Genomic DNA, 13,976 nt, shown 5'->3' with positions numbered 1-13,976 from the left:
TGATATGAAATCCTGAAATACAGGTTTGGTCCGAGCCCAGAGTTTATAGCTAGCAGGTCTTTTGGAATTGTTCCTACATCTATGACAGAATTTTAAAGATGGAACCAATTATTACCAAAAAAAGATGGAACGAATATCCTACACAGAAATGGTCGATTCTCAATATTGCATTCTCGTAGAGCGAGAGTCGTTATCATACACATACCAAGGAGACTATAAATGAGCATTAGCATGTTGCACAGTGATTACAGCAAACAATTTTTACCTCTTGACCAAAACCTATAGAGCACCAGGACTGCTTCCACGTGGGGCCAAGTTAGCAAAATCTTCTGCATGAAAACACTTGGCAACAAATGCTCTTCACCTGAAGAAGTTGAATAAAAGAGAATGGAAGAAAGTAGATGCAAGAGAAATTGAAAGCATGGAAAGTACAATTTTGGGGAAGTTGGGCTATAAATAAGGATCCAGTCTCCTAGTTAAACAAATAGACATTATATTGCTACAGTTGGACATCTTATCAGTTAACCATTGGCTAGAGAATATCCACTCTTCAGATTTATCTTCATCTTGATTCTTTTTTTTTTTTCTAGATTTGTCATGGTGATTGAAGATATTTGGAGACCCAAAAAGAAAAAATCTCAACTATATTTCTTCTTGCAATTATTCAAGTATTTATTTTCTTATAATGGTAATGTTTGAGTTGCTGTAAGATTAAATCTGAAGACTAAAACTTGATTATACTACAACGCTGAGTGGCTATTGCAACCAAATTTTTAGTTGCAATAGGCCCGAATTGGTCGCAATAGATGGCTTAGCGACCAAAATTACTCGTAATAACTTGGTCGCAATAGACACCCTCGCAATAGCTCATTTGGTCGTGAAAGAGGGCTATAACGATCAAAATTTTCGATCAAATGTTAGTCGTAATACATACTTATGGCGATAATAATTTGGTCGTTAAAGAGTAATAATTGCGATAAATATATTGGTTGCAATAGATGGATGTTCCAGCTAAAATTTGGTCGCAATAGGTGGATGTCCCGCCTAAAATTTTGGTCGCAATAGGTGGATATTTCGATTAAAATTTTGATCACAATATTTGAGTTTTGCGACAAATAAGTTGATCGTAATATATTTTCTATAGCCACCAATTTATTGATCGCAATATTTAATTTTTACGATAAAAAATTAATCGCAATATATTTTTTGTAGCAACTAATTTATTGGTTGCAATATAGTTTCTAGACATCAAATTTATTGATCACAATATATGCTTATAGCTATCAAATCTTTCAGTTGCAATATATGTTATAACCACCATTTTTCTACTCATAATATATTTTTTTTTCTAACCATCTAAATATTTTAAAAATATTTATTTTTTTGGTACCTGCAATGAATCCAATATAGTAAATAATGAAAAGACACCAATTCTTTACGGCATAAAAAACTAAAATAATGAAAAGACATTTTGTACATAATTGCTTACAATCCAAATATATATATTGAATTAAAATTCTTGAGTTTACACTCAGTTCTTTTATTGTTTGAATATGACAAATACATAGATATAGTGACCAAATTAAAATAAAAAGAAGCTAGTTTTGAAACATAATCTTCGAATACATATTGTCACATAGAATACTTTCCATAACCTCTCACTACTTTTCAACATCTTTTCTACCATTCTTCAATCAACAAAAATCTGTAGGAGATAAAATATTAATAGTGAATCAATATTATGATATATGAAAACATTAGTTAGTTTCTAAGAAAATCTAGCATTTCTTAGAATCCATAAGTAACATATAACGAGCAGTATTCCATATGATTCATCATATTCATAACTTCATCAAAATCAAAAAATCTAATTTTATTAACAAATAATAAAAAAGAATGACATAATACAAATTGAGCATATTATTAAAAATCAAAATCACTTCTTCTTTTTAAGTACTTTCAAATGAAAGTTTATTTTAGAAACTAACTCTTCGAATTTTTAAAAATTTTGGTAGAGTTGCTCTTGTAAAATGGACAAATCCAAAACTTTTACAAGTAACTGATAATATTTTTGAATAAAAAATATTTAAAAATTATAAATCCACATACTTCATCCAATTTTTAACCAAACCAATAACATATCACATTCCAACCTTCATATGTTAAACCAATATCAAAACATCAATCTAAAATATCAATCTAGTTTACAACTCACTCACATTTTAAATCAATATATCCAAAATTCATTCACTTTAATCACTTTATTGTAATATATTGTTATTTGTAATTCAATGCTAGAAAGAGAAAAGAAAAAAGTTTAAGAAATGAAGGTACCTTGGAGCCATCTACTGATAGATTCTCATGTTTGTTGTCACTATATGATTTTGGAACTGTGCAATAACAAAATGTGACATCTTCATAATCTTTAATTGTACAAATAAGAAAATTTGCAAACTTAAAACTTTAACGAAGAGATCTATAGTAAAAGGATATCAAGTTGGAGTTATAATATAAATATGTGGGTTAATCTAGATAACTAAATAGAAGCAAAACAAATCTGAAGCTATCCTTTAATATATTATTCTCATGTTGAAAGAGAATGCATAATTTTTTGCAAGCAAAAATCATATCCAAAAGTTATTTTACTTCCCATTGAAGAATATCAAAAAGTGAGAATTACTTTTAAAAGAGAGGCACAAAATATGGAACAACTTCAAGCTCAATTACACAAGCTAGATGTTGACCTACTAACACATGCAAAAAAGAATAAGTGAGAGAATATTATAGATATAAAAGTTATATTAATGAGAGATATAAACTACTAATTTAATAATATTAAATTTTATTATCCTACACGATCAGTAAGAGCGGCCAAATGTGCCTTCAACTCAAGCAGCTCCTTTCGTATTTCATGATGATCAACCAACTGTGTCCTTAAATCAGATAGCTCCTCCCGTGTTTGAGACAACTCTTCTCGTGTTTGATCATGTCTATGCCACTCTTCTGCTAATTCTTCTCGTAATGCAACTATAATAGGGTTATCTTGGACTGATGTTTACCCATGTGAGCGAAAAACTTTACCTAATATTTGATGGAGTGCTTGGGAATGTACTTCAGGTGGCAAAGGTATCACCTCCCCAATCTCTGGGTCAAGAGAGTTCTTCTCTATCTCTTCAATTTGTATAACTGTAGCAATCTGCACAAGTAATTTTGAAGATTTCAAATATGGAAGAGAAACCTAAAAGAAAAAAAAAATTAGAAAAAAAATATAACATAAAATATATTTAAGTATATATCTCTATAAGCCTCTCGAGACTTATTATTGACCCATTCATCAGATTTATTTGTGTAAGTTGTCTCCCATAATTCAAGGTCATCTGGTCTCATCCCCTTCTTTTTTTTCTACAAAAGAAATTGACAAAAAAGTGATACAATTTTTAGGTAAAAATAATGAAATCAAATTATGTGATATTTTATACAAGATAATTGAAAAGATATGTAACCTTACCATGTCATGAGCTACTGCTTCAAATGCCAATTGGCCCGAGGTACGAAGAATTTTCAACTTTTTTCTATTTGCCTTTCCAGCTGTACTTCTTTTCTGTTCATACATTATAAAAATTAAAATAATAAAAATTTAAATTTAAAATTCACTAAAAGCAACAATGCAAAGCTATGCTAAAATAAGGTACCTTGAACGTCTCATTTATTCTCCAATAGTTTAATAACCAAAGCCAATCTTCTTTGCTCACAGGTTTCAGCTTCAATTCTTCACAATCTTTATACATTTGTCTATCATCCAAAATATTAGCCACTAGTGCATGCAAGTGACTCCTATAATCAATCCATCTAGCCTCTGCTTTAGCCATCAGATCGCTAACGATATTATTCTCGATGATCCATCATTTTTATTGAAAATATTCATTAACATTCATAATGGTTAGAGTGATAATACAAGAAATAATGAAATATGAAATTTGTTGCCACATAGATCATATTAAAGATTATCCAAAGTCGTTCAATAAATCCATGCTTAATCCTGTCCTCTATGTTACCCCAACTCTTCACTCCAAGTAGAAAATACTCACATATAGTAGCTCCAAAATCAGCCACAAAGTCCTTTCAATTCTCCCCTACTGCTACTCCTTTTGAAAAATCAACTTTTAATGGCTCAGAGTTAATTTGCCTATTTTTCATTGCACCAAGTCCAACTGTACGACCACGATATTTTTGATGAGTTGAATCTACATTAGATTAAGTATAAAATATATATTAAGCAAAATATAATGATGTTATTCTATGTTAGTATCAAGAAAAGTAACATATACCTTGGGTGGAAGAACCATCTTGTGAAGCCATAAGTACTCTGATAAAATCTTCAAAAATAACTACAAAAAAAAATCAATAAGAATAAAAGTTATAAAATAAAAAATTTGCTACTAATTAGAAGTTTATCTTCTCATAAGAAAATAGATTACCATATTTAGACACCATGTTAGTTACAACTTTAATATATATATGAAGCAAATCCAAATCATGATGATATAAGTGTTACAACCAATCATCATCATCATCTTCTGCAGCAAGATCAGTATTTGCAGTATTTGCAGTTTGAATGTCATCCATGTATTCTAAGTTCTCATCACTATTGATATCAGATTCAACCTCATTGTCATTGGTTACCTCATTATCATCAATAGCTCCAACATATGTCTGACCAACCATTTCAACATCAAATTGTCTAGTCTCAACTTGGTTACCCAGTGAAATACCAATATCAACCCATTGTTGTCCACTCTCAAGAGAAAAATTTTTGGTGTTGCTTTCAAGCTTATTCTCTTGATAAGGTTCATTAGTTGTTTCATCAATGTCGGGAACATCAATTGAACTATGAACAGAAAAAATATTTCTAGACTTGTTTCTAATGACAATTGATCACTTCTTCTTCTTATTGTCAGATATATAATATACTTGTTGTACTTGAGATGGTAGAGCATATGGATCATCTCTATATCGCTGGTGAGATGTGTCTAAGCTCAGTATCCCATACTCATCAACATGATGCCTATTTTATGCGATGACATCATACCAAAAGCATTTAAATAAAACTACGTGATATGTACTCGCATAAGTTAGCTCCACTATTTGATCTATTACACCATAGTAATCAAGGCCACCTGACACTTCATCTCCTTGAACTGTGACACAATAGTTTTATGTGGTGTGAAGCTGATCATAATCTTTTGTGTGAAAAATGAATCCATTGACATGGTATTGCTTATGGTATCTGACAAAATAATCAGGTGATCACGATAGTGAAACTAATTGATCAGTTGCACGTATATCTCTTTCGCGTTGTAAATCAATAACCTGAAATATAATTCAATATAAGATACTATAATCCTATGCGTTTATAAGTTTAAATAAGTTATAGCATATTAAAGACTTACATGTCGTCTGAACCATGTTGAGAACTCTTTCTTGTGTTTGTTACGGATCTCACGAGTGTGTAATCCGTGACTTTTCAATGTTATTTTGTACTCACTATGTTAAACATATTAGTGTTAGAATCTACTTTAAATAACTAAAAAAAATATAGTACCTATATACTTGTTAAATGGTATAGTTACTTTTCAAAAGGCTGAACCTGCTCACAATTTTGAAGTCCAAAAGAGTGAGCCCCTTTCTATTCATTTGGAGTCCAATATTTCAATTCACCGCTCTCATCATCACGAAGAAACCGATCAGGTTCATTAAAGATATCTAATCCCTCATAAGAAATTGAGTTATTTTCATCATAGTTTCTATCAATGGTTGTTGCTCTCTCATCCATTTCATCTAAATATCTTGCACAAAATGTCATGCACTCTTCTGCAATATATGCTTCAGCAATAGATCTCTCGGGTTTGGACTTGTTGCGTACATACTTCTTTAATGTTCTAAGAAATCTATAAAATAAAATCCACCTATACATTACTTTTATATAAAATCAACTTTAAATATCAAATAAACTATATTATACAATATATTATCTTTCTATAAAATACATCCACCTATACTCCACAAGGCCTGCAATTTTGGCTTCTGTTGCCAAGTGAACAGGTAGGTGTAACATCACATCAAAAAATGATGGAGAAAATATTTTTTCTAATTTGGATAAAATAATAAGAATTTGCTTTTTAAGCTTCTCCAAATCCTCTACTTGTAACTTTTTAGAGTATAATTTAGAAAAATATAAACATAATTACACAAGTGGCCCATATGCTGTGTCTGCCACTACTCCCCTTATAGCCAAAGGAAGAAGGTACTCTAGAAGTACATGACAATCATGACTTTTAAGATTACTGAGAATTTCATCTTGAAGATTCACATATCGTGAGATATCAGAGGCATAATTATCTAGCATTTTAATGTCATTCAAAAATCTATATAGTTGTCTTTTTTTCTCCAAGATTAAATGCCATTTACTAAGAGGTAACTCCCTTGATGAACTAGGTTGCAATTCTCTCATTATACCTAATTCAACCAAGTCTAAACAAGCATTTAGATCATCTTTGTTCTTCCCTTTATCTCCAATAATGTCCCCACAATTCTTTCATAAATATTTTTTTCAATATGCATTACATCTAAGTTGTGACGTATCAATAAAGTACTCCAATAAAAAAGTTGGAAGAAAATACTCTGCTTCCTCCAATTATGTGATCTATCATGTTCATCCCTTTTTCTTTTTTAAGTAGTCTTTTCAAAAGTAACTTACTTAAAATTTTGAAACTGTTGTAACACCTATTCTTTAGACAATGGATGTGGTGGATTAACAAATTTCTTCAAATGGGGCAATCAACTCATTTTTTTGCGCAAAAGGTGACCATTAGGTAAGAATCTGAAATGTCCTATAAAACATTCTTTTCTTCCATATTTCAATTGGATAGAGCAAGTATCCTTAGCACAAACTGGACATGCCTTTGCTTCTTTAGTGCTCCAACCAGATAACATCCCATAGGCAAGAAAGTCATTAATAGTCCATAAAACTGCATTCCGAAGTAAAAATTTTTTACCAATAGATGCATCCCAGATATTAATACCAACATCCCATAATTCTCTAAGCTCTTCGATAAGAGGTTGTAAATAAACATCAATGTCTTATCTAGGAGATTTTTTTTTAGGAATAAGAATTGACATTATGAATGAGGATTATTTTAAGCATAACCAAGGTGGTAGATTATAGGGAATGAGAATCACAGACCAACAACTCCAAGTAGAACTTAATATTCCAAATAGATTAAAACCATCACTAGCAAGTCCCAATCTAACATTACGTGAGTCTAATGCAAATTCTGGATATCTTGCATCAAATGTCTTCCAGGCCATGCTATCAGTCGGGTGAGATAATAGCCCGTTCACTTCTTTTTGACTATCCTTGTGCCATCTCATATGTATAGCTATTTTTTGGGACATACATAATCTTTATAACCTTGGTTTTAAAGAAAAATAGCGCAATATCTTCTTTGACCTCTTCTTTGCTCAACAGTTTTCAATATTAGACTCTACAACACCATCACCTTCACTTCTAATCCAACGAGATGAGTTGCAAACTGGATACTTATCAGCAGTTTCAAGTTCATCATGAAACAATACATAATTATTCTCGCATGCATCAATCTTCTTATAATCAAGTCCAAGATCACGAATCAGCTTTTGAGCCTCAACTATATCTTTAGGACAACAATTTGGTTTGGGAAGCACCTTTTGAAAGATCATAAGTATCTTATCCAATGCTGCATTAGGCAAATTATACAAACACTTCACCTGGAATAAATTAACAACAAACAACAACTTTGTATAGGTATCACATGTTGGATACAACTTTTGCTCAGCATCTTTCAATAACTTATAGAATTTTTGAGCTTCTGTATTTGGTTCTTTATTCAAATCTATCTCAACTCTATCATTTATATTAAGATCACCCTCAGCCATTTTTCCTCTATGCATGTTGTAAAGCATCTCTTATGCATTTGCATCATCATTCCTTTCCCCCGTATCCGCAATATTTGATTGAACATAATGCGATTGCCTTGAGATGCTCTTGATTGCCTTGATGCTCTCATAGTCAACCATAATCCTATGCTTAAGAAGATGATATTTTACATCTCTTACACCATGAAAGTAACCATTTTTACGATGCATACACAAACATCTAAATTCATTTATAAATCCCAACAAATTGATCACATATTCAATGAAATCATCCATCCCTTTTCGATATTCTGAAGAATTTATTGGTAAGATCATCCAACTCTTATCCATTGGCATTGTCCAAAGCCTGAGCATTAGCATATTTCAATAAAAACTATAAGTATAACATTAGAATAAAAAATTAGATATATGAATGAGAAAGAGAATAATCAAGTCCAAAAAGATTGGCACATATGCTTAAAAGTATAATATTACTAATAAATTGAATTTAAAAACTATAATAGTAATTTACAATTAAGCTAAGACAAAGTTAAGATGTCAAAGTTAAGTAAAATTTGATAAATATTGCATATTAATAATAAGGACCCTCCAACCTGAGGTGCATGAGAATTCAAACACTTTTTCAGTTCATGTCCAAAGATGATGAAAGCATGAAGGTCACAAAGTCTAAAAAAAAAAAAATCGAATGAGCTTCTATGTTCTCATGCATGAAGATCCGCTCTAATACGATTGAGCTTTCAAGCTATTTAAGGCAAGTAAAAGAAAGCACATTATATTTTAATTGCAAATTAATTGTTCAACATTTCATTATACCAAGATATGTATGGTAATAATGAACAACACTAAATATTCTAATATAATTTAGATCTAAATGATCTCTTATGCTATATTTAAAAGTTTTGAAATCTATAAAGCTCACACATATGCTCATAAAGAATGCTGATTATAAGTCTTCCTGGGGACAAATGCAAATAATATAAACAATGACCAATATTTCTAATAAAAGATAAAACAAAAATAAAAAATAAAAATTTCTCTCGGGTGCATTCCTTTCCCATAGATACAATACAAATAATGACCAATAAAAATCTCTCTCGGGTGCTTTCCTTTCCCACAGATCTCCAAAGAAGAAGAATGAAATAAAACAAAATAGGAAAAGAAAAAAAATATTTAATCAATATGGGAAAAAGTCTTACCTTTTGATTTTTTTTAGTTTATCCTCTATTTTTCACTGTTTTCCACCACTTTTTCCTCTGTTTTTCACTAGTTTCTCTTCTGTTTTTTTTGTCTAAAGAGTCTTAATCGGGTGGAAGCTAGCAATGGCTGAATAGGGAAGCCTAAAGGGTTGGATTTCTTGCCAGGAAGAAGTGGAAAGGACTCAATCGGGTGGGAGCCTTGGAGTGGCTGAATAGAATAAAGAATGACTTTTAATGAGGTGCATTAATTAGATGGATCAAATAGATGGACTCAATCAGGTGGGAGATGGGGAGGAAGCTTAGACATGGCTTAGACATAGCATTACTTAGATGAAACAAAGCATTAATCAGGTTGAACTTGTGAGAACTGTGAGAAGATGAGGGTATGCTATACAAATTGATTTTTGGACATGCTGACTTACTGCATAATGAACTATAATTTTGCTGCTATACAGGGATACAGTTATGCAACATCGAATTTTATTATTGGAGCAATACAATTTGGGTTCTGCTTTATTTCAATTTTCATGTTCTTTTATAATTAATGTGCCGGGATTAAAACTTCATTTATTTTGCTCAAAAATTAAGCTAGCTAATCGATACTGAAATGGTTTCTCATAGAAGTTTGTAATTAAGGGTGCGAATAGGTCGGATCGGATCAGATCATGATGCCCCCAATCCGATTCGATTTTTTAATCGGGTCTAAATATTAGATCCAAATCCAGTCCAACAAAAGATCAGATTGGATTGGATCAGATCTATGATCAAATTTTTTAACCCAATGGATCATTTGGGTCCAGCCTTGATCTATGAAATACGGATTCAGTTCAGATTTGAATCTGAGTCGATTCGGATCTGAGTTATAAATAACAAGATCAATAAGTAGAAAATTTATAAATAAATTTTATTTGTGCTCCAAATTTTTATCTTGATATATGAGACTATATATTAGAACCCCCATGTCCCACACTCTTCACTCAAGAATCCAAAAAATCTAATCACATTTTCTCAATATTGCTCCTGATTTGGTTAATACAAATTTAAAATATTTTAGCAAAATTTTAAAAGATAAGGATCTAAAAATCAATAGAATATCTTCTCAAGAACAATAGATATTAAAGTAGGCTCGATCAAAATTAATATTCATGTATATAGGAACAACGAAAGATAAAAGATGGGTTGGGTCGAGTTGGGTTGAATCTGATCATTTATTTCAAGATCCAAATCTACCTAAAAATCTTCACGGATCGGGTAGGGTCGGATTGGGTTGGATCAAAATTTAATAAATTTAGATCCGATCCGAAAAGTAGAATGGATCCAATTTTAGAACCCAATCTGGATCCATGGATCCTTCAAAATAGTTCAGGTTGGGTCTATGCAGATCGAATCAGATCAGATTAGATCACGAGTCAATCCGACCCATTTGTAACCTTATTTTCAATGTACATATGGTAAAGACTCGACAAAGGGTATGCGAAGAAAAATCTGATCTGATGGCTCTCGTATCTTGTACCTTATTGAGATTTGATGTTTCGAGATTCAGTCCACATTAAACTCACAGTGAGGTTCAGGATGAAAAACGAAGTCCAACGAGTCCAAAAATAACCCAATCAGAATTTAAACGGAGAAAATATGCATGAAACAAGATCGAAACGGATGGCACGATGCACCAGGCAGCGGCAACCGATGGTGAGCCGATGGAGGCCGGCGGTGGCATCATCGGGCCCGGCACAGGTGCGCGCATGGGTGGGCCCAACACGGGTGCACTTGCGGGTTGGCCCAGCACGTGGGCGGGCCCAGTGTGGGTGCACGTGAGGGCTAGCCCAGTGCTCGCACAGTCCATCGTGGACCGCAGGGCGCTGGGCGGTCCATGAGACTAGCATGGATCGAAAACACGCGATCCACGCATGGTTCATATGATTTTTTACGCGATCCAACAGTCCAGATCATAGCCGATCGTGATCGAATGGCTGAAATTGATTCTGAGTTTGATCAAGCATGATCAGAGATTGTTTTGCATGATTGGATGGCTCTGGTGTAAGTCGGTCATTATCGAATGGCCACGAATGATTCTAGACTTGATTGGGAGTACTCTGTTTCCTAATATAACAGTGTTTTAGAGTTTTTGGAGTCTATATAACTCCGATTGATAAGCCGTCAGTTGTGTTGGAAAATTGGTGATGTCTTAGAGGTGTAGAAAAGCTTCAACAGACATTTCAGAGAATTTTTACAAAGAGTTTGAAACTTTTTAGTGGGAGACTCTTGTACAAGGGTTGAGTGGTAAATTTTTCTTGCATTGATTTTATTTTATTCTCTCATAGTGAAGCTTGCACACCTCATGGAGGTCGACATTAGATCGATCCATGTATTTATATTATATTTCTTATTTTGTTTCTTCTTTCTTCCTACTGCACTATATGGTATCGGATCCTGATGCAACATGCCTTAAGTTCTTTCATATGATGGTAGTTTTAATTCCCACCTTTATCTTGGATAGTTGTGGATTTAAGCTAGATAGTAGTGCGACTAAATAACTTTTGTAATTATAATTAAAAATAATGACTAATAAATTTTTCGTAATAGTCCTCTTTTTTGCGATCAAAAAAATTTCGTAGCTACAATTAGAAATAACAACCAAGAACTTCATCGCAATAGCCTTATTTGTTGCGACCAAATAAGTTTTGTAGCTAAAATTTGAAATAGCGATCATAAATTCCTTGCAATAGACTAGTCTATCATAACCAACAATTTTTGTAGCTATAGTTCGAAATTGCGACCAGTAGTTCCTCATAATAGGATTAACTATTGTGATCAAATAAATTTCATAGTTATAGCTCTCAATAACAACCAATAAATTATTCACAATAGTGTTATCTATTGCGACCAAGCAATATTTGTCGCTACATGAAAAAAATAGCAACCAATTTGCTCGTAATTGATACTAATTCTGAGCGTATCCTTATTTGGTCGTAATTTTTACCACTATAACTAGTTTGCTCGCAAAAATTGGTCGTTACAAAGAGGATTTGTTGTAGTGTTAATATAGGAGAGAACTTTTCCACTCGTATGATGTGAATGCTCATAAATATTAGATCTTCAAATTTTTTAGTTCATAAAAATAAATTTTTATTTTATAATGATAGTTGCCATGCTATGGATGTAGAAGTTAAATAATACATATGTAGTTATTCTTTCACCAAGTTTACAAGTAGAACAGATTATTATTAATAAATATTTGTACATAAATATTTGTTTAATATTTAGATTTATAAAATGTTAAATATTTAATAGAGTATCATTATCTAATAAATATCAATTTTCACTACTAATTGAAATTAGTATTAATATAAAAATCTTGTATTAACATTTAATATAAAAGTTAGATAAAGATTTTTTTTATTTTTATCATTATTTAATAATGTAGTTTAATATAAATTTAATATCTATTAATTTATTTATATTAAATAATATTATTTAATATTAATATTTATTAATAACCTATTCTTATTATAATATTTTATATAAAAATCTATAAATATAAATTATTTTTTGTTCATCAATGTAAATCTTATTTTTATATTTATAATTTCCATGCTATAGAATTTATGATTTCTATAAGTTTAATTTTTAATGATTTAACATGCAAAATAATACAGTTGTTATGCTACAAATGTTAATTTGCATAACATATAATGCTTAAATTATTAAAAGTAGCATTGAATTATTCGATATTCGATTGATCTCACATGTTAAAATTCATGCCATTTAATGTTAAAATAGAGATTCAATCATATTAAACTGTTAGTTAAACTCAATATTAAAAGAATATAAATATTTAATGTTAATGTTAAATTAACATTTAATGATATTGGTAGGCTGTTGGACAAATGTCGATGTTCAATTCATAATATTTATGGTTACTTACTTTGACTATTGAATATTCAGGCAAAAAAATCATATTATCCAAATATATATGAATAAAATTTTTAAAAATATATAAAAAATGATCTTAATACTGTAAGAATTTAAATTTTTATTGATGAACTTTTATGACAAATGGAAGTTTTAGCCACTAAATTTCCTATATTTAGCAACGAACATTGAAATTGATCACAACAAATCATTTCAGTTCGATACTTTAACAATAAAATATGATATTATCATAAAATATAGATTTTTTATGAATATTTTCATTTTATCACATAAAAAACATCACTAAATATAGATTTTTAGATAAAAAAATAATTTTGATGCTAAAATTGATTTTGATCAACTTATTAATGATCATGTTATAGTTTGTCACTACAACATATGACTTTAATGATATAATTTAAAATGATCCTTATAGTTATATACTGTTAATAATATGCCTTAAAGAGTGGCCACTAAGATCTCTAACTCAATAATGATGTTAATATTGTCATAGTTTTAATGTCAAAGTCGATGTTAATCATCTCACAGTGACGATTTTTAATGCAACAATAAAGCTTATATTTTATAGTGATGATATTTCGATGTGGTCACTATATTATATATTCTTTTAATATATATACATGTAGAGTGGTTTATTAAAAGCCTACATTTTTAGTGACAAAAAAGTATGTTATCACAATTTATTACAACCAAAATTTGATATTGATCAATGCACTAATGATGATTTAATGGTTTATCACTAAAAATATTTCTTTAATGATGATATTTTAAAATGGTCAGTATATATATATATATATATAGAGAGAGAGAGAGAGAGAGATTGATTGGATTCTGTTTAAATCAGATCTTAGTCAAAATCCGACCGCATAACCC

The 13,976-nt window shown here is 30.8% G+C and overlaps 1 protein-coding gene across 3 annotated transcripts; it reads right to left on the bottom strand.

Moving 5' to 3' along the window:
• Positions 1-2,385: 2,385 nt before the first annotated feature.
• Positions 2,386-9,356, bottom strand: LOC140857731 (uncharacterized). Of its 3 annotated transcripts, XM_073256927.1 has the most exons (7): positions 9,171-9,356; positions 4,329-4,388; positions 4,089-4,211; positions 3,693-3,856; positions 3,509-3,601; positions 3,328-3,402; positions 2,386-3,196 (listed from the first exon to the last, which is right to left on the bottom strand). In XM_073256927.1, the coding sequence occupies exons 4-7, from the start codon at positions 3,786-3,788 to the stop codon at positions 3,056-3,058; spliced, it is 405 nt and encodes a 134-aa protein (XP_073113028.1). In that variant the 5' UTR covers positions 3,789-3,856; positions 4,089-4,211; positions 4,329-4,388; positions 9,171-9,356; the 3' UTR covers positions 2,386-3,055. The 3 variants fall into 3 exon arrangements, with proteins under 3 accessions (XP_073113028.1, XP_073113027.1, XP_073113026.1); XM_073256926.1 differs by having other exon boundaries at positions 2,388-3,196; positions 3,693-4,244; XM_073256925.1 differs by having other exon boundaries at positions 2,388-3,196; positions 3,693-4,211.
• Positions 9,357-13,976: the final 4,620 nt, after the last annotated feature.

This window comes from Elaeis guineensis, chromosome 5 (assembly GCF_000442705.2).
Source record: "Elaeis guineensis isolate ETL-2024a chromosome 5, EG11, whole genome shotgun sequence".
NCBI classification, from domain to species: Eukaryota; Viridiplantae; Streptophyta; class Magnoliopsida; order Arecales; family Arecaceae; genus Elaeis; species Elaeis guineensis.
Note: the sequence above shows the minus strand (reverse complement) of the source record. Positions and strands in the feature narration are given on the sequence as shown.

Coding starts and splice junctions, on each gene's coding strand:
- LOC140857731 (XM_073256926.1), bottom strand. CDS start 3,869: ATGGCTAAAGCAGAGGCTAGATGGATTGATTATAGGAGTCACTTGCAT. Junction 3,602..3,692: donor GAATAAATGAGACGTTCAAG/GTACCTTATTTT, acceptor ATGTATGAACAG/AAAAGAAGTACAGCTGGAAA. Junction 3,403..3,508: donor AAGCAGTAGCTCATGACATG/GTAAGGTTACAT, acceptor TTTCTTTTGTAG/AAAAAAAAGAAGGGGATGAG.